General features: G+C 30.2%; 1 protein-coding gene across 1 annotated transcript; it reads right to left on the bottom strand.

Moving 5' to 3' along the window:
* Positions 1-1,447: 1,447 nt before the first annotated feature.
* Positions 1,448-23,333, bottom strand: LOC132920881 (nose resistant to fluoxetine protein 6-like). Its single transcript, XM_060983604.1, has 13 exons — positions 22,655-23,333; positions 12,386-12,567; positions 11,095-11,276; positions 10,700-10,938; positions 9,442-9,615; positions 9,250-9,343; positions 9,030-9,179; positions 5,622-5,787; positions 5,472-5,551; positions 5,094-5,189; positions 4,687-4,816; positions 3,168-3,485; positions 1,448-1,745 (listed from the first exon to the last, which is right to left on the bottom strand). Exons 1-13 carry the CDS (start codon positions 23,316-23,318, stop codon positions 1,581-1,583), a joined length of 2,640 nt encoding a protein of 879 aa, XP_060839587.1. The 5' UTR covers positions 23,319-23,333; the 3' UTR covers positions 1,448-1,580.
* Between the last annotated feature and the right edge of the window lie 4,299 nt (positions 23,334-27,632).

Here is a 27,632-nt window from a genome sequence, read left to right as displayed (position 1 = left end):
ATCATTTTTCGATTTATCATTGTAAATTCAAATTTAAAATACACACTACAATTTATTCCTCAACGATGATGTTCACCCAACGTCTACTGTACTAGAATGGCTTCTTACTTTCTCCATTTTTTTTTTCATTTTTAAAACTATTGAGAATAATAGAAAAATATAAGTTTTATATATAATTGAATTGTATTTAGTTACCTAACCGTGCAATTTATTTAATTCATAAATTAATATTAACTATTTTAATAATTAATTTAAAAATAAATAAAATTAAAGTTGCACTTGAAAAAAAAATATGTACTTGGGTTAAAAAAAAGTTTATACTAAAATGTTTAATCAATGAAAAAATAATAATGATATAAATATTGTAAATATTATATATTTTTATAACGCGGCGCATTGTATATGCAATCTTGATACAATTAACCACAATAGTGATGTTGTAATTTTGTAAATGTTATGATAATTATTCAATTCAAAATGCCACGACGATATTCCTAATATATAATGGATTATATTATTACATAATATAATACGTAATAATACGTGTGACGTATCTACACTCTATTTTAACACGTACAATACATATGTTTTGTGCGTCACCGAACATTAGAAAACAATATAGTATTTTATACTATTATAAGATTTTTAAAGGGTTTAAGCATTTTTAATTTATTTTTTGTTTTTACACAAGTTTTATTGTTTAACTATAAGAATTATAATATTTTACTTACCGGTAAAAAATAATGACGTAGGCAACACTGATTTTGCAATTTATAATCAGTGACTGTAAGTTAATTATAAGTACGTAAGTGTATAATATCCAATTCAAAATTATGTGCCACTCGATTTGAAGTTACCATAAAAACATTACATATTATCCATAACTATTTGATGAGTTCAAATATTATTTTTCATTTTAATATATTTTTTAACACTAGTTGCATGGTTCAATAACATACTTTATCACAAAAATGTGTTAATTAAAAAAACTGATAGGGTCTATCACATATCTATTTATTTATAGCTTATTATTAAAATAAACTATGTTTGAAGAAAAATAGATCCATAAAAACTTGTTGAATTTATTCAAAAAATATTATTTTTAATTTGGAAATGCATTTTTTGATTTATTATTCTATGTCCAGTAAGTGACAAAATTATATCTTTGCCCCCAAACAACTCTTTTTGGTGTCCATTTCGTCTTAATTTATTCCAACTCTAATGGCTGTCGGTATTACACTAACTATAAACTTACACAAGAATGCCGAATTTATTATGTAATAGTCCAAAAATGTTATTTTAAGCAACTTTTTAAGTGTCGAAGTATTCAATGTGCAGTCTTAGGTTTATCCAACAGAATTGTATAATAATTTATTTATATAATACATAATTATTATAAAACAATACTTTATAGTAAAGTTACGGAAGGTGAAAAAAAAACATTAAATAATTTTCTTGGAAAATATATATAATTTACATTATAATACCATTATTAATATTAGAAAATAATTTAATATAAACTATACTTAAACATCTTTATCGACAAATTATTTATACTGTTTTTATAACAGCTTTCAGTGTTACGAGTCTTGTAGTTCGGAACTGTTTTTTTCCAACGAGGTTTTCTTAGCCTGTGGCGGTGTTAACATGATTTTGAGCAGGTTCACCACGGGTGCTTCAAATGTGAGAGAAATAAAGAAGGACAGCAAGAAAGACGCTACTGCGTTTCCAAAGTACAATATCATCTGAAAAACACATTCGTATACATACAATTAGTAAACACACATTGATCAGTTGAAAGTTTATTTTCGTTTCCTTTTCAACAGTAATTTATGACCAGAACATAAATTTTATTCCGACGAATAGATAGTATATTATCGCATGGAAAGGGTGGAAAGTGAGCTATACCAGTCGTGTACGACGCTTACGGCACAACCTGCAGGTGAGAGTCGCATTTTGTCAAAGACCAAAATTACCTTCCCACGCAAATACATTATTTTGTCACGCCCCCGCCGTCTCCGAAATCACCTTCGACGATATACGGCGATTTATTATGAACCGCTTTTGCCATTCACGACGTATTAATTTACCAAACTCTTTAATAGAACAGTACGAGAGTAACCCATCAACCAGTTAGTACTTGATATATTATTAGACAAAACGAATCGATATATTAATGTATATTTATCCGGTTTGGACGATAACTTTTCAAAAATTAAACTTTCGGCGTAGGCGTTACAAATAATACGTTACCCATTACAATATTGTTCATTTTCGTTCATGTTTTTTTAACGATTAATTGTATAAACTAATATATAGTAATAAATCGTTGTCACTTTCTCCACACTTGCACATATATACTTTTTAAGTAATAAAATGTTTACATTTTAATTGATTTTATATATGTATAGGATATAATATGTTTGGTAATAACATCTATAATTATTATTAAACACAAATCAATTGTCACCAAGAATGTTTTGTAAAAACAATAACAATAATACTGTACTTGTTTCTTTCATTATTTTCTATGTACTTAATCATTTATATGTGTCATGACAATTAAATTTACCTGCACCTATAAACATTACACACACACACACACACACGCGCGCGCGCGCGCGAGCGGATTCACACAATCACAACTATCTTGTATGATAAATTACATCCAAGACTCACCTGTGCGGTATCTACAAGTATTATATTTCCGTTTTTATTCAGAATTCATAAATGGCCGTTCGTTAGTGTTGTCCGATAAAATCACGCGATGTGACTTCAACGATGTAAAATCTCTTATTCTCCAGCACACCATGAAACTTATTGTACTTTCTTTGATTACTCGCGTTACACACGTGCAAGAACGTAGTTATGTACTTATGCTGTTTTATGCAATAATTGTATGACGTGCCTACTACAGTTGTACGTTCGAAGTTAACCGCAAATTAAATAACATCTTGACGCTAGTGAAAGTACACGCACAAGATTGTTATCGACGCCGTCGTTATAATAAGTAAACAAAATATGTTTGTGATTTGAAAGAGAAAAAAATTGGACCTACGTCGTATGCTAACAATAATAATACATTTTTTGAACGTTTCCAGAATTAGTAAGAGTAGACGTTCAAAAAAATAATATTAGTGAATTGTATATACGCTGAATGCACTTACCGTGATCAGATTGTGCAGGTGCAGCGGGCCGTCCATTTGGAAGTTGGTCATGGTCATGATGATGGGGTGGACCAGATACGCGCAGTACGTCAGACGGCTAAGGGGTTGTAGAAGGCGACACGATAGCGCCGAGTTGACACAACCACCGTGACCGGTGCAGCAGGCGATCACGATCCATGCGAGTGCAGCACCCCAGGCCGAATGGCCGACGGATGCATACAGGGCGGAACCGGCCAGATCCAAGTGCACCACGTGAAGTCCGTACACCAGGTACGCCAAACTGAACAGCGACAGGGACCAGCCCACAGCGACCGTCAGCTGCGAAACGATTTTACGATACAATAGGTGTACAGACAGTAATAATTATATTTTAAAAGACGACGAGTGGATGAAAACATAGTTTATTAGGGTCGTTTTTTGAAAATCGTTTTTATCATACCAATTTTTATAGTGTAATGTACACGTCATTGTAGTAAAATATTGAGTCAGTTGAGCTATTTTTTAAAGAGATACTCGGTCAACAAAGGCAAATATTTATGTCAATTACAGTATTACCCCAAAAAATTATGGCCAATGAGACATAACGCCTTTACTCATTCGAATAATCATTATTAACGTTTACACATTTACAACGAAGCGATCGTTAAAATATACCGAAAATAAAATAATTTATGTTTAACAGCAATATATTTTGTCTCATAACTTTTACATAATTACATTAAGTACCCACACTTGTTTTCTGTTGTTTTTTTTCTATGGACAAAGAAACGTTATGATTTTTAAAGCATACATAATCGTACACAAATAAATATTAATATTAATTTATTCACTGGAACGTTACGCCATTAAAATGTTTTTCAGTTAACTAAAATATGAACAGATTTTAATAATAATTAAATTAATATCAAATTTAATTTTCATACTTTTAAAATTTCTTAAAATAATTTAATATACTGTTAATTAATATATACTTGTTATTTTAGCTTTTGGACATAAAAAAAATAATATAACTATCTGTGTGCTAGTAAATTCTATAAAAACCACATATTATATACAATTATTTTGTACATTCTTTTTTATAATTGGATTAATTTAAAAACTAAATATTTAAAAAAAATAGAATGCATTATTTAAAATTAAAATTAAATACAACTGTAACTGTTAACTGATGCCTTAATAAGATTAATGTTATAATTATTCATCTAAGTAGGTAATTGTATGCAATTGTCCAAAATTATACATTTTAATTAAAATGTAATTAAGCCTTCGGTAATTTTTCAAAATAAACAATTAATTTGTTTCACTACTATTGATTATAATTTTCAATGCAAATATGATAACAATAAAAATAATTTTAATTTTAATATAACTATTTCAACGACTCAGCAACTACTGTGACCCATTTCCCTACCTTTTTTTATAAAGAAAAAATTAAAAAGTACATTATAATAAAATGGGAACCTAAAAATGATTTATTTTAAGTTGAATTAAATTTTTATATTTATAAATTTGTACTTACGAAGGACATTTTCAATTTGCATTTAGTAACAAACAAAAACCACCCAGCGAACATGCCGAATAAATAAGGCCCAAGTCTTGACCATGGTTTATCATAAAGTTGATCAAATAATCCAAATGGTTCCTCTATCCTTTAAAAAAAAAATACAATTATTAATATTATGAATAAAAATTAAATAATTGTAATTCAAAAAAAAATATACACGTTTAATATAATACTATAATAATGTATTGTTACTTATCGTTTCTTTTTAAAAGAATTTTTATATTATTTTGTATATTATATTTTAACTGTAAAGTTATAACAAAAACACAGCAATGTTTAATGACATTAACTGAATAAAATGAACAAATTATGAGTATTAAATGCATAATAGTATAACACTTAAATATTTTATAACTTTTTACCTTGCTCTAAAATTGTAATGCACTGCAATGAATATTGTGACGACCCACGATCCGATTAAGAAGGCCACCAATCCAATAACTGCTCCTTTGAAATGTCTATAAAAAAAAATCAGTTATTGAAAAATAATAACAATTATTAACTTATCCGTGATAACATTTTACAGCTTTATTTCAATTTTATTCAACTATCGTGATACAAAATGCTTCGTGTATACGATTAGTCGTACCGAATGCATTCGTGTTGTATGCAATTATCTTTGGGGCCAAATACTTGACAATGCATTTTTAATTCAATGGTACCTTTATGGCCATATAATGTATACTATAGGTAAATAATACAATAAAATCATATTTTAAGGTCAATGATTAATTATTTACCTGGCAGAAACGAGAAGTAGTATGACTGCTAAAACGTAGAACTGCGTATCGTTGGACATATACCAACTCCATAACATGCACTGTTAAAAATATAAAACGTTTCAAATAACTAATGCCCAATGAATAGATAAATAATAAATTAATAACTACCATTTCGCTTCTGGGATACAAGCTGTTTATGTATAGCATATTTCTCCACCAATAATTAGCGCAACTTATGTGGTTGTTGTTCTCCGGTTCAAAGACGGAAATGTTTCGAAGCCACCGGCTAGACACCTCCGCCATCAAAAGGACAACCATGTACGCTGGCGTCAATCTAAAAAATTAGTATGTAGGTACATTACAATTTGTATACATACATGACCAGAATTTAATTTATTTCGTGTCCATCAAATATAGTTGAAATAACACATCAACAATCAACTGTGTGAATATCTTAGTAAATTCTAATGAATTTTAAAAATAAATTAAACAGCTAAATGCGGTAATTATTAGTAGGTATTTACTATTTTTTAATAATAACTGATATTCTTTTCTTTTCTTTCTTTTTTTTTTTTAACGAGAAAGGAAAATGGGAAAACGATAAATACAAAGAACACTTTAGTTTCATCATTTATTTCTCCACTGCGATATGATAAAAAGACGTTTATAATAATTTACTCCTTTTATCTCGTATACTTTTCGAAATCAAAAACGAAAGTCATCCTAAACGTTCACACTTGTATTACGAAATCCGACTTTACGAACACTGGAATACCACTTAAGATATGCGTGTGAACAATATATTGTGACTTAAGGAAATAAGAAAAATTACACACTAAAACATATATAATCACGCTTTAGTGCTATACAATAATGAGCATCTTCGAAATGTTTTGTAAATTAATAATAATTTTTCACGTACGTAAAAATACTTAAATAAACAGGAGCATTTTTCTTTGAAATTTCTAAATGTTTCATATTACGGTTTTCGACTATCATCGATTCTGATTTATCATTTTATCGCATAGTAATAAAGCTACTGTGTGAAGTCACCGTCCAAATTTAACAAATAAAAAGATGATCTTCAAAAAAAAAAAAAATACAATTTTGGTTGTTTTAACTAAATTTCCAATATTATGTGAAAGGTATGGAAAAGTATCCACAATAGTCGGAATGACTATAGACCATACAAAAACATCAATTTACCATTCTTTTATGATTAATGCCGAAATGTGTTACAGTTAGTACTTATAATTCATTTATACGTGTTTACGCGCATTGTTATGATACACGCTGCACACGAAATACACGATATTAATGAACACACCGTGATTACAACTGTGAGTCTTTTCAATAAAGATGTGTTGATGGTATCGTTTTTTTTCGGAACAATAGAAATTATATACGTTTAATTGTGTTTTACAACAGTTTAAACGCACGAAAATATTACGCGTACACAAAATGTGATTAAAATGTTGTCAACTTTCACTGCAATATTAATTTTAATTATCAAACAAATTTTTTTCTTTCTTTCGAATAACCGTCGATGAACGGGTAGAGGACATAATGATATTAAAAAATTATCTAAACACGTTTTATTTTTTGTAAAAACATTGAATAAAAACTCGTTACCACCGATTGTCTTAGTGGTATATATTCAATTATATAATATAATAATTCTGTGCACATGATTATGATGGTTTATGACCACTATGAAATGCGTATTGTAATAAAATACTAGTTTTGAAGTTTTATGATACCTACTGGGCTACTTCTACTGCTGTAGTATGTAAAAAGAGTATTTGGACATAAAATGCATTCGTTTATATTGCAGGTTTACTAGGGGGGAGCATTAATGAGTATCTATAATGCCTATGCCGAACTAGAAAACTACAAAAACGGTTTTGATTCGGTTTGTGTGCACATTACGACACAACCTAAATATTATATTAATGCGGCGACCAGAGGAGAATAAATAATTTTCTATAGTTTTTGCAACCACGTGTTGTGCCTATATACAGAACACACGAGTTTACACGACGCTTGTGTAAATATGGCTTATGTGACATCGACGCGCTTGCACATATCATTATAAACTCGTGTCTGTTTTTATGCAATATCGTATTATAATAATTTATAGTTGAGATGTACGAAAGAGAGAAAAAAAAATCACAAAAATAACCTGAACGCACTTGAACTCGGCGCATATTGACGACGTCCGAGTAAAAGTAGGTCCTTGCAGAGCAGCACTGTTCCGATTAGACAAGATAGTTACCGTGCAAGTTCGGCGCAAGTACAAAGTGTGTACGGCTGTGCGCACACGTCGCCTATTGCACGGATTAATCTCAGCGTAGAAATCTCGCGTTATTAACGGTCAACTGTTTCTAAAGAAATGTATAACATAACCGCGAAATTATAGTCATCAGACGTAGACACCTATACTTGTTATGCGATAATATTTCCTATCATTAGTTCGCGGTGGGTATTTTGTGTTCTGTGGGTCAATAAAATCAAATTTAACGACATCGTACGCGTGTTACGACACATAATAATATAATATAACCGATACGATGTCGGTTACACACATATTTCGGGTATATATGCACTACAAACGTGGTATTTACCTGCAGTCCGTAGGCCCGTGTATTAGTCAATTTTTAAATGGCAGTACGAGTATAACATTATTATGATCATGGTCAGCAACGTATACGATCTAACGATTAACTTATACTATATCTACACCATCACTACGTAATATTGGGACTATAATTATTATTATACAATTTGTGTCGGACGTCTAATTAATAGTGTGTCTTATACCTAGCGCTGAACACAAATTTTATTATTGCAATGATTAATTTAATTTTTCGAAATTTGTATGTGTGTAATGATAGCAAATTGACATTACGTGTAAATCGGCATGGTCCGGTTGCTAATCGGTACATAACGCATAATTTTTTAATTTATATTGATAATACCTTAGGTAATATAACATTAGGTATTATTACTGTCGTAGTTCAAGTTTAAAGTGAAATGTTATTTTTCTTAATACATTTCATAGACAATTTATTGTAATTATATATTAAGATTAAATTACGAAAAATATTTTAGATATTGAATTATGTTGAAACACGTAATAATAAAATAAGACATATTAATATTTTATAAAGTTTAGAACGTTAATTCCAACAAAAATATTGTTTTATCGTGTTTTTAAAAGAATACAGTTTTGGACCCGTTCGTTTAAAACTAAATAAATAAATCAATACATTTATCTGTCGAATGATAATTTACTACTTGTCTAAGGAAAATATTAACTTTTAATTTCTAATTATCAGCTATTATGATTATAAAATTAATAAATGAGATATTGGTTATATAACCTCGTTATGGGTATAAATAATATCAACCAAAAGTAACTTTACTAAATTAATGATGTATTAAAATTCAAATTTAAAATGTATTCCTCGTATTGAACTTAAAGATATTTGGTTTTTTTTTTTAAAGTATGGCCATAGCTTAAAAACTTATAAATTTTCGTATACGAGTTATTTTTAATATATTTTATAAAATTACCTGATAAATCTATATCCCAGCAGTTTGAAAAATTTAATTGTATCGTTTTTCAGAATAGAAGAACTACATTTCGGAGTTCGAGATACAGCTACTTCTGGTCCGTCTTTTTTGCTGGTCGTCTTATAATACAAATATGTAACCAATAGACCACTGCGAATAAATACGCGGGCAACGTTAAATTAGAAATTATTGCAATTTTTATTATCGCCATTTATTTTACCTGATAAAAAAGAAAGTATCTACTGAAAATGTTGCATTGCTCACTGTTTGGAACATAAAGTTCCTCTCGGTCAATGTCCGTAACGTCTTGTTTTCTACATATATATTAAAACAAAATATATTATTAGTCAATAGCTTTCGTTATCATAATATAAATCCATTTATCGTGCATTTATACAAACGTTGAACTGACCTGCGATTGAAAACACTTGTAAGTACGTGTGTACCATTATAACCCAAGCCAAACTTAAAAATCGAAGTCCGTGTACACAAGTTAACGATTCAGATGGCGCCGGTCCACAATGTAAAATTTTTCGGCCATTGCTTACAGCCGAAAAAGCCAATAGAATTTGTTCGTTGCGACTGACTACGAAAAAAAAAGTCATGAAACATGAATATCAAAATGTAATACAATATAAAGTTAAAGAAAAACTTATTAAATTTATAATGTAAGCGCAGTATATTAAACTATGCATTTTTATGCTTTGCCATTTGTCAATACGATTAAAAATCTACACTAGCAAACATTTGTATTTATTACAAATTATACAGTACACATAAATATGTCATAATAATGTAATCGGTATGTTTAGATAAAAAGTAAATTATGTAGAAGAGAATTTTTACATAATCAATTACATATTTATCAAATTAGGTACCAACAGAAAAATTAAGAAATTATAACCCAAGTACGATATTTTTTATTTTACATGATATGTAGAAAGGTTATTATATTGATATCATTGAGTATAATATATTTTTACATACAGAATGTATACAAATGAAATCGTTTGGTTTAAGGCAGACAATATAGGTGTGCCTATCTAAAGAAAAAATATAGTAAACTTTAACTTATTGGATTCAAAAATACGTCTTTAACATTACTATAATAATCGTATCTTAAATATTCAATATAATTCAACCACAGTTCTCAGCATAAATTTACATAGATCCATTGTATACTCGTAAAGTCGTATACCAATTCTGGTAGCCTGTTATTGAATATTAATTATCAAAAAATGACCAAACGAATAAAATAAACAATAACAAAATTAAACAGAATAATAAATTAACATTTAAATTGGCTCATTATAAATAATAACAAAGCATAGGAAAAATGTTTAATGAATATTAATTATAATTTTGAAGGACAATTTATCGAAACAATAAAAATATTTATAACTGAATAGTTGGTTATTAAAAACATTTAAAAAGTATTAGTTCTTTATTACAACTGCAGGTGTCATTACTTATTTAATATCTTAAAATACTATGGCATCATATTGGTTATCATTTGAACCTTTAAACGTATTTCATATATGCACCTATAATGACTTTTATTGCTCGAAAATTGGATCAAAGTTCCAGATAAATAAGATCGTTTAACTGTTTTCATTTGAAATATTAATTTTCTAATTCATTAAAAACACAATAATTTAATGATTTATTACCTTTAAATAACATGTCTTGATCTTCTAAGGTTCCGTCGTCATTTCCACAACCCTTCATGTTATGCATCTTTTCAATAGCATGCATTTTATCCAATGTAAATTCTACTTTTGAATCACTTTCATTATTGTTGCCTTGAGCAATATGCCTTTTTTTGAATTCTCTAGCTTTTTTACGCTCTAATATCATTTCATATCCCGATCCTATCACTGTCAGTAGAGATACGAGCCCAACAACAATCCTGAAACCCGTGAAAAACAAACTATTAAAAATAATATAAAACATTTATGAACAATCGATATCATCGAAATCAATATAATAACTGCGTGTGGATATTAATATTTATATATTATATATTTAAAAGTTAAAACCCACTCGATTGGCTTTCTTTACTTACAATAATATTTGGAATTTACTATCCGACCACAACGAATATGTACCAGGAACAACTCTAACGTTGAGCACACTATAACTGCGATAATTAGATTCACTGTCTTCCTTGGGAACATTAACCATATTTTGCACATCTGTAGAACTGCAATCTTTCGGCATACACAGACCAAGTGAAATCAATCTAGTCTATAAAAGCAAACATTCTGTGTTACCATAATACTATGTTAAATAAGCATTAAATATTTTACAAAACATTACAGTAATTGCTTGTAATTTAAAACGCCCTAGCTGCTATATTTTATTTAAAAAAATATGTATTCATCGTTGGAATCACAACTGTTTTTATCCAAATATTTATGATAAATTAATGATTTAGTAACGATAGACCATATGTACTTAAAATAATGTTGTCTTTGAAATTCAATAAAATATTCCTAGCTATTGTCCCATTGACCCAGCAAATTTTAGTTTCGATAGAAAGAAAAAAATAAATAAAAATCCTAATGTTTGTATTACGCAATACTCGTGAACAGCAAACAAAAATGGATTTTGAAAATAATCAAATGTAAAATTTACAATATGAAAATATATATTGGTTAATACTGTGTACATTTGCTATTTGGTTTATTTATTATTATTGAAATTAGACAAAAGAATACATATATTATCAATAGGCAGTTGACTCTCGTGTCTCTTTATTGTGCTTTCTCTGATAAATGATGATCTATCATTTTGAAAATATTGACATCCTAGAGCCTTATGACCTTTGAGTTTTGACATATTTGTATATTTTATATACAAGTTATTCGTGCTATAATATTTATATCTATCACTTCATCACATGACTCTTGTTTTTATTTACGCATATATACATGCTATAATTTTTCATTTATGTTCGTGACAGCACATTCTACTAACCTATCGTTTTCCCCAACGTTTTATAATGGATAATAATATACCACTCACACGTGAACAGTATAATAATATTATGTACCTAAACGGCGTGTATACCACCACTTGGATCAAACCGTTAGTGTGTGATGTTACTCGTTAGTCAGATGTCAAGTCCTATTATATAATAATATAATAGGTATAATAGGTGTACGGGTATAGTAGGTATAGAGGTACCTACCTAAAATCATAAACTCATAACTGCACAAAGTCTGCGGGTATATATTACAATAATGTATGATACAACTTGCACTCTCTATAGTTTATCTAATATATATAGTAATATGTCATTATGTTAAATATTGCTAATTATCGTTATACGGTATAGTTGCTATGGTACTTACTCTGGGGGTCAACTGATCGTGTAATTTTATCGCCAATTTCGCAACATAGAATTTAGCTTCGAACGGCGGCACATATTGATTGGTCGCTTTGTTCTGTAATTCTTTGCACAGGGTATGTGATCCCAACCAAAAATCATTACCGAAAAACAGCTGTGACGAATAACGTCCGCTGGCGTCGGCCACTGAAAAAAAAATGTATTGTTATTATTTTGCTTTAAATATATATTTATAATATAATATAATATATATATACACATCGTGTTATAGAAGCAAAATATTGATGAAAAAAAGTTTATAATGGGAAAACATGATACGCTGACTATTGAATATTATTGATGTACCTTACTAAACTGTTATACAAACCGTGAAAGAACTACATAATATTAAAATAATCCAAAAACAATAGATTCAATGTCTTGTCAGTGTAAGAATTAAAACAATTGTGGTTTTTTTTATTTATTTTTTTTTTTTTGCTCGAAAACCTGCTGAATTTTCCATAAAATTCATTTTTTTAGTATTTGCGGAATTCTCGTTGTCAACCAACGGAAGCATAATACAGGATTTGGGTGGCCCAAATACTTTCTTTTCACATTTAGTTTTTTTCCTTCTCCTATTAGAGCTATCGAGAAAGTGGTTAAACTGGTCAAGAAATCGAGACCTTGGTTGGTCATGTATGAATGGCACGGCGTGCATGTACGCTTGCCCGCGATAATTTCGATTTGTTTTCAAGGTTACCCGATTGAAGAAGTGATCGTCTACTTGTAAAAAAATAAAAATTTGTCTCTGATACACATAGGACATTAGTAATTTTTGTGTTCGATGATATCACAAATGGTACAGTTGTTATTGAGAACAGAATTCATTTAAAGAATGGAAAAAAATATTTACGTCGCTCTATGGTGAAACTTCGATCGGTTACGATTACGAGAGTCGTTATAATATAAACGTGGAGTGGCTAATTTTTTTCTGGACTTGAACAAATAACAAACATCTTATACGAAGAAAAAATAAAACACTTTCTTTTTTCTCACATGCTATGTTTACAATAAATTGCAGAGTATACTATGACCGTTATTATTTAATTAGTAAACTTCTATGATTCATAAAATACTTTCCAACACCTTTTTTTTATTAAATTTAAAATGAATAATATGTTATATGGCCTTTCTATAACTTGAGATATTTATAATGAAAGAAACTTGAAATTTAAAATTTCCTATATTACACGTATATACTTATTATACGTCATAGTATTTTGACTGTATTTTCTTGGACATGAAAATAATTTATTTCAATTTAAAAAAAAAGTGTACCTATTTTATTTTTGTATCTTTATTTGTAAAATCCGGTAGATAAAAATGAATATGATAGTTATCAGGGGCGTCTCTAGACAGTTTTTCAAGGGGGTGAACCTATTTATTTGTTTTATATAAAATTTTGATCATTATTATTTTGTTGAAAATTAAAGTAATAATTAGTTACGGGGGTGGAGGGAAATTATTATTATTATTCAAATGCAATTAAATTATTTATCACAGGCTTTGAAAATATTTTGAATGTCCGTGACGTGTGTCAAAAGGAGTGACAGATACGAAAACAGTTTTCTAAACCAGCAAGTCATGACAAACTTAGTGATTAGTAGACATATAAATTAAGTTGTTTGTACTGTTTGTAGAGTTCAGAATTAATCTGTGACTAGTTACTATACAACCAGGTAGGCAAATAACAATATCTTCAGTAGACTATTACCAGTTTAGAAATATTTCTTGAAAAGCGTGAAGTCTAGAATTTGTTTATGGTTATTCAGATTTTCAATAATTCAGAGCTGCTTGTGCGTCTAAAACTGTGCGATTAGTTGAAAAATTCTGTTACACACCTTCAACCTCATGTATATTATATTATTTTATATTTAAATATTTTTAATTCTCACATAATTATAATTAGGTAACAATTAACTTGCTAATTATTTGATTGGCGTAGCCTATATAATTACGCGAAGATAATGAAACTTAAGTAGATATCGACTATCGATCAATCTAATGACGATGCTTATGTTTGAAATAAAGCGTGATAATCACTCGGTATCGTGTCATAAATATATTACTTATAAGTTAGGTGTATTAATTGCACTGCATTGTAATTTGTAGAAATCATTTATTGAGTAACAAGTATGAGACATACTATACCTATATACACTATATAGTTAGAACAATAATCCATAAATTATAGTGGATACGCATCATACATAACTTTATTATTAATGGCATAATAATGCAGGTCAGATCAATGAAATATAGTTGGTAATCTATTGAAATGTAAATATTTATATAAGAGTCATATTACTACTTGCATAAGTTCACAAAACCGTCAAAATGCAAACACAAACGTTATATGATATTTGAAACAGAAAACTATAATATTATATTATATTAAGTATTATAGTTACGTACTACGCACACATACTTATAACAGGTAGGTAAAATAATATATAATCGGTAGCTGTTAAGTAGGTACCTACTAATATTAATACTTATTAGCGTGAGCACAAAACGTGCAAGGCAAGTGTCCGGCAATATTTTTGAGGACCAAAGGGACCTCTGACAATTATGTTCTTTATTTATATTGCCTCATATATGTATAATATATATATAAGTATTATATTATACGTATTTATTGTTTTTATACGCGCCTACATATTATAATATATTATATGCAATGTCGTATGGGAGAGATCGAGATATCAAATAAATCGAATATTTTTTTTTAATCTTTCAATTTTTATTGTTTTTGATAGATTTTGTATACTTTCATACTGTCAAAATTATTCAAATTTGTTTTTAATATACACGAAATTAGGTATTCCTAAATTATACGTTTGTCAGTAAGAGATGCTGTTCAACTACAGTATAAGAACTACCTTTTTCGGCCTGCACACGACTGTGATCACATTATAATGTATTATGGCGTGTATATAACGCGTAGGTATAGTATATTATAATATATTAGTGACAACGACATTTCCTCATTACTCGTTTATATACAGTCAAAAAAGATATGTAGCCAATAACTAGCCCTTTTATAGCACGTCACTCGGTGTCAACGCGGTATTATACTATTACAATAGTACGTTATGTATCGGTTGACACTATTGACACGATATTATAACGTACGCATTTTACGGGTGTTTAAAAACAGTATATTGTAAAGAGACGGATCGCGCTGAACAACGATCGACCTACACACGCGTGTAAAAAACCAAAATAATAACAAACGACGACGACAACGCGGCGAACGCGTAAAGCGATTTGTTCGACCAATTTTTCCTCGCGCTCGTATAAAATAATAATAAATCGCATGCCCTCCACAATTTTTTATCCGTAAAGAAAAAAATTGATCATACCCGCGCCGCCGCCGCACGCGGACCACCCATAGAAAGCCGCGTGACTTTACCGTTTCCTGTGATCTTATGCGTATTACATGTATTTCGGTAATGCGCTAATGATTGTCCGTGTACGCGCGATAATAATATCACGAGTGCACGGTGATATCGGTGTGTCAAATCGACAAATTATCAACGGTGTACATTTTTTTTTCCACATTTTTTTTCACCAACAAAATTTCCACCGCGCATTTGATTCGCGTATTATATACCAATAACAATAATAATAATAAAACTAAATGTACACACAACACGCCTAATGATTCCGCGTACCGGAACTATATACATTATACCTATTAATATTGATTTAACAGTCATACAAACATATATATATATATATAGTTAAGAATAACGCGTTTCCTCGTCGATAAAATATTTCGTGCGCACACTTATCTACAAGTAATCTCCGTCAGATGATGCCTATCTGATGTCCATATACGATATTGTGCAAACCTCACACAGATCGATCGATAACGTCATATTTTACTTCCCGATAGATCTTAAGACGACATCGTCAAAAACCATTCGCTATATAGCTCAGGAAGACAACGCGAGCCGGTCAAACAATTATAGTTTCACCTTATTCTACGTCCCGCGTTGGCTGCAAAACCTATATGTATACTCTCTTGACATTTTTTTTTTCAAAATTCAATAAATTTTAATAATATTTGTTATTTAGTACATTGTAATGAATAAACCTCTATAGATACAACAATACAACAGCTACTAACTATAGGCTAACCATTATTATTAATAAAACGTTCGCGCTCCATTTCCATAATATTTAAATACAACTCGTTTTCAGTAAAAATTCAAGATAACTCGTAATTTGAAATCGGGTTTGTCGATTGAATTTTCTTTTTCGATTTTGCAAGATTTACATAATAAATTCAATTTCTGACAACGCATTTTAATAAGCTGTTCTTATAAACCCGTGAAGAAATTATGAAACAAATAATACATTTCCAACGATAATTTACGGCAACTCAACGATGTCAGATAACTTAAGTATAGAAATTGCGAAACTGCGGAAGAAAGTACCGAAACTTAAAATAAATAACCAACTCGCAGTACCATAACCAATTAAAAATATGTGTTTGATTTATGTAATTCTACCGAACAAGTTAAACTACGGAATAGATTATTATCCATGGACAACTTGGGAAAAAAGGGATTTTTATTTTAACTTTCTGAGTATGATTTTCATATCGCTGAGGAGACACTGAAAACTGCAACGCATTTGTATACAAGATTTCATTCGTATAGTTCGAATGTAGTCGAATTCAATTAAAAAAATAATGTTTGTGGAATATGAATCACTCTGCAAACCGGTTCTCGAGAGGAGTCGTCAGACTTGGTTATTTTGATGATAAAATGTTAATCTAAAAGAATATTACAAGCAACTACGCTTTCATCGGACAGTCACCGATCCTCGTCGGTTTCTCGTTCCAAAACTAGATATTATGGCGTTTGGAGTTTTTGAAATTCTTCACGAATAATAATTAAATGTCGACGATAATAATTTGGCGAAAAAACGGACGGGTATAGGTTAATGATAATATTATAATAATATGATATTATTAACCGACAATAATAACTATTATCATATAATATTCGCGTACTCGTGATGGTTGTGCATCGCTATTCGGTCGTACCTATCATATAGTGCACACTGCGCGTTATTACTATAATATATTATATTATAATATACAACCAGCGACCGTTTCCGGTTTCATTAACTATAGACGTATTATTATAATACAATCTCGTATTATATCGATATTTATATTATTTTGTATATTATAATTTCGCAGTATACAATTAATCGTCGGATCGCCGAATATCGTGTTGATACCGGAACAGCGAGAAAGCAGCGTTTACTATTTATTATTATTATTATAATAATAATTTTAATAATAATATTTTACGGATGCCTCTTTTAACGTATATGCATTATAATAATAATATTATTACATTATACCTATCGGACAGCGTTTTCGGACGTGTAACGGATAATTGACGATTGCATCAAGCCCCCGTGAAAGTGATGAACGCCGATTATGATTTATACTTTCCATTTGCGTTGCAATAATAATAATAATAATAATATAACGTTTAAACAGCCACTAGACATACGGGGATTAGAAATGTACATATATTATTATCATTGTGGCGATTGTTATTACATAGTATGGCTATTATTTATATATTATTATCGGTAGTAGTGGTGGTAGTAGTAATAGTAATAGTAGTAATAGTATTGGTTGCATTGGTCCTATAATATATTTTGTATTATTATGGATTTCGTTGGACGACAACTACGTCGCGTCTTACAAAACATAATATGTGTTTGCTGGTTGGATTTTAATAGTTTTTGATAATATATATATATATATCGCCTGTGTGCACCTACTTTATGACGATATGAACATTGATTGTCTGTTGGTATAAATGGCTAAGAGTGCGTCCGAGATGACCGAAAAAAAAATAAAAATTATTAAGTACATTTCTGGACTACGAAAACAAAATTACTGATGATTTTTCGAAGCTCTGAGATGAACGATTACACGGATTTACCTATGTTGTCCGTCGTTAAACATTTTTTTAGTAGGCGATGTATATCGTTTTTATTTTGTAGCAGCTATAAGGTTATACAAATTACGCATTACGTATATTAGATATACGTTCGTTACATTTTGGGTGTGATTTAATAACGATTTCGGAATTTAAAAATCAATAGATTTCTACCATACGAATTGTTTTTCAGATATTTGTTAAACCATCACTGATATTTAATCACATATTTCATATTTTTATTTCAATATTTCAATTAATTTCAAACGCCTCTAGGTATAGGTACAACTAATACACAGTCTACACTAAACAAGTTTTTAATCGAAATTATAAAACTACTCAGTTTCGTTGAAACCGAAGCCTGATAGAGTTTTGTGATCATATAACAATACATACGGTTCATACGATTGTATTATGAATGATGATTTTATTACTATTTATTATGTAACGTATTTTTCTGTGTTATTGTATACATAGACATTATTTTAAAATTTCTATAGATTTTGAAATACATAAACAGTAATTTTTTGACAGTCAGTGTATTACTTGCTTTAGAGGGTTCCTCTAATTCACTATCATCAGCTGAATCACTGTACGGTTATAATTGCCCATCAGTCATAACTTAAATTTAACAAAATTAAATTAATTCGAAATGTAATTAATAAATGCCTTTGAAAAAAAAGTCAATCAATTAAATTTTATTAAAAATTCCTGATACACCTATAACTATTTATTATACGCAATATATTATTACAATATACGCGTTGTTCGTCGTTAAAATATTTTCCCAGTAGGCAATGTATATTATTTTTATTTTATAGCACGTTCTATTGAAATTGGAGAGGAAATAAACTATGCGGTTTCTCTTAATTCAAAACAAACATATAAACATATATTATATTAGACAAACAAACAAACAAATGAAGACCCCAGTTTAAATAGCATATCTTAATACATAGCTGTCACCAAAAAACCGCACTCATTCGAGTATATATAAAAAAATGTGTTACGGCCATTTAGTGTTGTTTGAAAACGTGAGTTCTCTCGTCGTCTCTTAAATCATTTCAGAAATCAGTTTAGAAAGTTTTGATGAGCCGCATTTGAACTCTGCGAAATTATCTGATGAAAATAAATCAAAAGTTTGACTTGGTAAATTTATAATTATTTAGAAATATATAAATAAATATAATGACAAAATACATCTGTTCGTTTTCTCTGTCTTCGTATTGATTAACACTGCACGGTTGATTCGTTAAACTTGAAATAATTGTCTTTTATTTCTGTAACCACTGTATATAATCAACAACATTTTCAACTATGCACTAAGTTATTACTCTAATTTGCACACAACTCTATGTAATGCTATAATTGGCCACTTAAAAAAAATCATAATGAACTTTCTTCAGGAAATTCTCGGTATTAACATTGGCAGAAAAATATTATTTTTTTTTTTCAATCTTAACATTGATTGCAAATAATATTATTTTGTCTCGACTTTGTTGGTGTAACTAACCCGGATTTTAAATGTAACTAAATGAATACGAAAATATACGAATAGCATATATACCTATAATAGTGTATATATAATGTATACAAAATATTATAATAAAATAAAACTAAATCAACTAAAACAATGTTAACAGACATTAATCGGAAGTTTAGAGAATTGGTTATTTTTGTTTATTTTTGTTACCGACACACGATTATTAGCATCACAAGATTCAATGGAAAGTACCGTTGAACAGAGTTTCTCGTTCAAGGTGGTCCGACTGGTTTTTTTCGCATTTATTCAGGGCGTCATAAATTTATATATTATTGTCTTCACATAGTTTTACTTTCTTCTGAGGTCTGAACATACACACTTTAAGGCTTATATAATATAATACTATATTATATAGGTTGTGGGGTGTCATCAAATATTCCTGTACACGGAATCAGTTATATTTGAAAAAAAAAAACTTTTACGTTATACCTAAAGAGTATAGGTATATGTTTATATTAAATATAACTAACCTTGGAGTATAATATGACAAATTGAACTATCTAAGTGTGTGAACGAAATGTTTTATCGACGTGGGCATCATATTTGAAGGACCACCGTGTACAAATATAGATTTTGGCTATGGGTATAGGTAACAACTGTACTACATGTAGATATTCTAAATACGCATATCATTTGTAGTGTTCTATATACGTGTATAGTAAAATAGTGAAAATATTTTCAAGTGGGTATAACTATTATTATGTAAATTATGTAAAAGAAATTATATTTTCAGACCGTAAACATTTGTTTGTAAACATCATTGTTCGCCATATGATTTGGTCAAGTTTAGAGAATTTCGAATTATTTCAATACGATTTGCAACGACAGTTGTCTGTAGTATTTTACATTCATATAATACATATATAGTTGGTTCGCTATAAATGAAGAAAAATTTTAGTATCAAGTAGACGATTTCAATATTGTTTCATAAATTAATTATAAAACAACCTAAATGTGATTTCGTTATCGACTAAGATCAATTAAAATGATTAATATCAGTGATGATTTGACTAAAAACGTGAGGAGGATTACAACGTGAACATCTATTCAAAATCAAAATGTACGAAACAAATTTGCACAATACGTATACGCATATATACTTCTTGAATTACACGATATCTCTACGTGGGTAATAGAAAATAGAAATAGGCCTGATTAACTCCGAATAACGTTGCTCAACACTGTCAGCACATTTCCGTAACCAGTACCGATGAGCCTTGAGATATTATGTTAATGTACAATGTTTACTAATACATTAATACGGTTACAGACAATGAGTGTCCGAACTTTCTCGTAATGAATCATGCATTTTTTACAGTGTAATTCATAAATTGGCAGTGGGTATTGTCGACACCGATAATAACGATAATAATATTATCATGTCAACTGATTATTCGTAATATTATTGAGAAACGAAAAGACCCGTTCGTTACACAGGGTCAAGACGTATCCTACTCAATAACACGATTGCAGCAGTGGTCATAACTTCGATAAGGTTTTAACGTAACTATAGGTACACGAATTATGATGCACAAAGTAAAAACAATAACTCGACGAGAACAGAGATTGTTGAAAACATATAATAATATGAAATAACACGTCGAGAACGAATTTTTATGGTAAAATGTTGTCGTCCACGAATCACCACCGTTGATCTCTCGATAGTTGTAATAATACGCATGATGTTATACACAGTACACGGACATTACACGGATTTTGTTATTGATGTATAGAGAGATTATTTCGGTGTTCATCGTAATTTGTGTTTCTCGCGAGTTCAAACAACGACGAATATCACAAGAACGGAAAAGATTAATCTTAACTGTACCGCCTATTCTAAATACTCGACACTTCGAAAATGACGGTGTAAATTATGATGTTTATACAGCTCTAATAGTGTATAATATACTGTGCACAGAAAGGACTAAACAGACGGACTTCTGCATATTATTCCAACTCGAAAATAAAATTCATCAATAAATGTATTCGCGACGTATCTCGACCATCTCGAGTGTGGTCGAAACGTTTGAGACTGATCTACGCTCGCGATACAGTCATGGTCCGCCTTATTCTAACCAAAATCAATAATTTTTTGGTAGATAAATTATCATAATATCGTTGTCTTTAAAATTCGATATACCTCAGTTCAAAGGTGCAACAACTCGAATAAAATCATTTTTCAGGAATAAGTATGTTTTCAAAAAGAAACCAAATATTTTATAGCTAACAATTACCATATAATATCAGACATGTCATATTTATATTTTTTTAGATAGAAAACTCAAATTTGGAATATATTTTTAGCCTATAAAGTCCAAAATTCGACCATATTATCGTTTTCGAGTAAATATACCGAATATCATCGCATAGACAAAATCATTTTTTGAATCGTTACAGTTTTGAACTGAGGCTATAATATAATTGTATTACATCGTAACACAAAACGCATTAAAATACGTGACAAAATATTAAATAATTTTTGATCTTGAAAAAACACATAGCTCTACTAAACCTACTAAACCGTACTATTGTACGAGTATATCAGACGTCGTAACGTCCGGTTTCCAGCAAATCGGGATAACAAGTTATGTGTGTATATAATGTCAATAACCACGGTCTTGGCGTGTTCTCGCGTAGTCATGAGTCCCGCGCAATACAATAGTTATATTATTATAATATACGACTCGGCGCGTCCGGAGGAAGAGCCACTCACTTTTAGCCGCCCAAAACGACCCGCGGCGCAGTGCTTCCAGGTAAGTCTTCATGACGTCCCGGCACTGGACCGACAGCTTAGACGCGGCCGGAAGTTGGACGGGGTTCCACCGGTGCGGGTTGTACACGTTCGACAGCCACTCCAGGTCGGAAGTGTCGGGTCCGCCGTAGGTCTCGTTGACCGGCGCCGCCGTCGCCGTCGCCGCCGCCGCCGTTGCCGTGCCCGAGCCGGTGGCCGCGGCCACCATCATCACCATGGCCGACATCGCGTCCACCGCCTTGGCCGTCCTGTACACCTTCTGTATGTTGGTGGCCCCCGGCTTGCCGGCCGGCGACGCGTACGCCGACATGTCCGGGGACGACGACGGCGGCCGGGCGGTCAGCTCGTCCGCCCCCATGGACGTGTCTTCGGAGAACATCATCGCTGCCGCGTCGTCCGAATCTTGACCGGCCGCTAACGCGAAACAACACGCGACCGCCAACGCCACCACTACCGTCACCACCGCCGACATCGTTGATGATGCTGTTTTCGCCATCTTTTCGATGGTTGCGTACCGGACACCCGAACGCTTCTGCACGCTCAGCTCGGTCGGCGCACAGTCGTCGTGGTCGTCACGTGCTCCTCCGCTCCCACCCCGAAACGTCGCCGCCGTCGTGGCGACCATCGCGTGCGCGAGGTGGTGTTGTCGGCGGTGGAGGTAGTGGCGGAGATAGTGGCGGTGGTGGTGGTGGTGGTGGTTGTGCCGGTGCAGGAATAGGCCCGACACGGACGACGAACACCTTTCACCTGCAAGCCGCGAGCGCGAAAGTGAAAACACTGGGCGACCGGTTGTGTTCGATGGTCAAGACGAAAAATGTATACTGTTTATTATTGTTTAAGCCCCTTTAGAAAACAATATATAATATATCTATAAATATACATTTAGGAAATTATTGCGCAATGCATTTATAATAGGTAGTACGTGTATGATAGTCCGATCGAAGAAGATTCGTAACAACAGTACAGCGTGATTGCCCCAAAACTATAATCTACCTATACAATTATATATATATAGTCCACATAGAAGAGTGAACAGCAATTTGAGACGTTTATATTATCATTAATAAATAGTCCAACATAAACATTGTTTAATACGTTTTATTCTTAGTAAACACGTGTGCCTATACTTATGAATATCTATATAAAAAATAAAAAACAACTCGTGTTAAGAGTATTTTTTTTTTTATCTAATGAAACAATTTTGATCAGCAGCAATACATTATTATTAGAAAAAAGTGATAATACGGTTTACAATGATAATATGATATATGTACACTGCTTATATTATTTCATATAAGAAAATATTTTGAAAAATAATTCCTACGTCACACTGAAAAGCAAAACATACCCATTTAGTGATTTTAGATAGTGTAGAGCCACTAGAACACATCTACCGTGTAATTAGTTTAGCAATTTAAAAAATTTGAATATTATCTCATACATAATTATTGTTCTATCTTGACTAGTTTAACTATATTAGCAGTTCTTAAACTGTGTTACGTGATAGACTGCAGTGCAGAATATAGATTATATAATAATTTAGTATTATACTGCTTTACAAATTTGGAATAAAAGTATTAAAATTTTTAAAATTTTGAATACATTTATTTTTAGTAATTTGTGAACAGTGGTAAGCGGCTGATTAGTAATATATATCATCGTGATGATTGTTATACGAAATAAAATTTGAGAAATTCTGGTCTGTGTAAATAAAACATTGTTAAACTTATCTTTTCTGGGGAACCACGAAAAGATGACTGTTCACGCACAAAACGCATTGCCAATTTATTAATATTTTTATAATATTATAGTTTTATTAGTTATTAAACAATAAATACAATATGATTTTGTAGTACATGATTTTGTACATAGTATTTGTATGATTGGACATTTTTTTATTTAAAAAAAATAATTGATTAGGATGTGATGGTTGAAAACTATTTGTCTCAATAATTATGAAGTAATAAAATTTTCGTTGAATATTTACCTCTGTCCATATACCAAGATTGGAAGGAGGCTTGCAGAAGCTTGGCCCTCTCAAATGTTTTTTTTATTATTGAAAAACGCTATGATCTTCAACTCTTCGAGGAAAGTTTCTGATAAATATTTATGTTAGACACAAAAATTTTGTTTTAATAATTTAGCTCTTTTATTTACGATATTCAACGTTTATTATTTGACTTATGTACATATAACATTTTTGCTTGTAAAGTTGTAAATAAGAACACTAGAATACTTATTACAACAGATTTCCCAAAAGTTTTTCATTGTTCTTTTAAAATTAAAGAATAGGAAAGTTGATACCGCTCTGCTGTATATTAGTTATCGAATAGTTCACTATTATGGGCATTTTAAATTTGAATTCAATGATATAATATTGTATACGAAAAAGGATTCACCGCGGAGACTGTCTGTTAATCTATATCACGAAAAATATTTCGATAATGTATTTTTTTGATATACAATAACTATTAAAATAATTTATTATGGTGTTTTAATTCTACGGTAAATAGAACAACACCGTAAAACATTTAAAATATATTCACATCATAATAAGTAGATAGTAACTTAATTTAATTAAAAAAAATTGTATCGCGTATAGTAAAATTCATAATAATAATATAATATACGTAAAAGTGTTTAATTCTTACGAATAATGTTTTATTATCTTAAATAAATATAATATATTAAAAACAAATAAAAACCTGTGATATAAGTTTAGATACTATATAGTTATGTAACTAATACAATTATATAGTCAATGAGCAAAACAGCTCAATTTTCAGTTTTAGTGTTTTATACTGACACGTTATATAGCGTATGTCTTATATGTCATACGCGTGTGGAATATACTCGTAAAGTCGTAACCAAAATCGTGCCTAAGTATTATAAATATTTTTTAAATTGCTTAAGTAAAAGCTCATATGAGGAACCTTATATTAAATTTATCAATTTTTGATAATATTTTTCTATCGATATTCATTGAATCTAAAAACTAAAATGTTTAAATTGTATATAAATAACAATATCAAAAAGCATCAAAATATTCAAAAAATTGTATCGTACATAGAAAATTCTGATAAAAACATTTGGTGAAAATGTCGAGTATCTTCTGCAGTTATTTGTTATTATTTTACCAGGTTATTTTATGTAACGAAAATTGTTTTCATTTTACTCCACTAACTACTAAGTACAAACTAGATTCAATTTTTCACTAGAAATCATCATCAAAATGGGAAATCAAAGTAATTTTACTCTATCGAAAGGTAAACATCTATTATACACCGATAGTATTATTTAGGAATATAATATCATCTGGTTTCGTTTATAAAATATTAACGCTGAAAATAAAAATAATAAACTAGACGTTGATATTTTTCATTATTACCTTTTTTTCGAGTTAGGTGCATTATAATAATATACACATATGCATACATATTATATATTTATATTACATACATATACGTAGTCTATGTGTGAAACTTTTCAAACGTAATACATAATGTATATACATTATAGTATGTACAGCCCAAAACTTCTGTCTAACTTGTCTGATTAGTACCAGTTGACGTTAATTTTATTGAATACGATTTTTGTTCCAGAACAATAATATTATTATGTTATAGATCGAAATGACGCGTTTATATAATAATAATATTCTTAAACTTCCAAACACATACGCATGCATACAACATATCTACTCAGTTGTGTTTAGTGGTCTGACCACTCCTCTATACTGTTTATACTTATCAAATCAATATCGTATGATTCTAAGCAAATAATAAATTCTAATTTGTGCACTAAACACGTGTGTGGTATTTTGTGTTGTATTAAACAAAAACTTAACTCAACACAAATAGTTATATTTTGTTCAATATTAAGTTCAAGAACTTATAATTGGCCAGTATAGCTAACTTAATTAAAGTTATAAAAGTAATAATTAATAATAAAATATACCTATTTACAAAGTTAAAACATAAATTGTATGTATTAAATGGATGTCACATTTCAATCAATTATGTAAAAAAAATATTATAGGTATGAACTTACCTATAAATAAACAATATTGTAATATATACCTAATTAAATTTCACAGAAATCCACGTGCAGCCATTCACTATAGTTGGCCAACGGCAGAATCTTTTTTTGTTTTAAAATTGATTAGTGCTGTGGTTCATCAAGGAGCTACAGAACTTCATGTAGATACCAAACTTAAGGTTGTCCCATCTACACCTTACTGTCAACAACTTTTTATAATTCATTTAATTTTGTAAAAGCATGTAAGCTAATTTTGTAATTATTTTCAAGTATTAAGTTTAAAAATATTAAAGTTGTATATTTTTTTGAGTCTTTACCTGTATGCTTTGTGCTTATGGAAACAAAAACTGAGGCTTCTTATAGGAAAGGTCCAAAATTAAATTTCCAGAAGTTAGGCCATTGACCATTATGACAGATTTTGAAGTAACCCTCCCGTCATGTTTTTCTGGATATTTATCCTGAAGCTCAGATATTTTCATGTTGGTTTCACTTTGTACAGGTATGGCATTACAATATTGCATATTTTATTTAATTATACTTCAAGCTTGCTTCACATAATGATTAATACATTTTTAATATTTAGAGTTTGCAAAAGAATATCAAAAGAATGGGATATTCAGGATACATTAGACAAAACAGAGAGGCTAAAATATGTCTAAAAATGTGTACGGTGTTGGCCTATTGCCTGTTCATCAAATTGAACAAGGGTTTTAAGAAATAAAAAATTATGCCCAAATTAATGGAGTATTTTTTACCTAGATTTTTCACTTATTTTTCTAGGTATATTATTATGTTTATAAAATCATACTTATTCACATTTAAGTACTATATTCCTAATACTGTTTTATGCATTTAGTTTTTGGCTTATAAGAATGGGTCCAAAGTGTTTTTCTGTCTATGG

This window comes from Rhopalosiphum padi, chromosome 2 (genome assembly GCF_020882245.1).
Source record: "Rhopalosiphum padi isolate XX-2018 chromosome 2, ASM2088224v1, whole genome shotgun sequence".
Taxonomy (NCBI): domain Eukaryota; kingdom Metazoa; phylum Arthropoda; class Insecta; order Hemiptera; family Aphididae; genus Rhopalosiphum; species Rhopalosiphum padi.
This window is presented reverse-complemented; position numbering and strand designations above follow the sequence as displayed.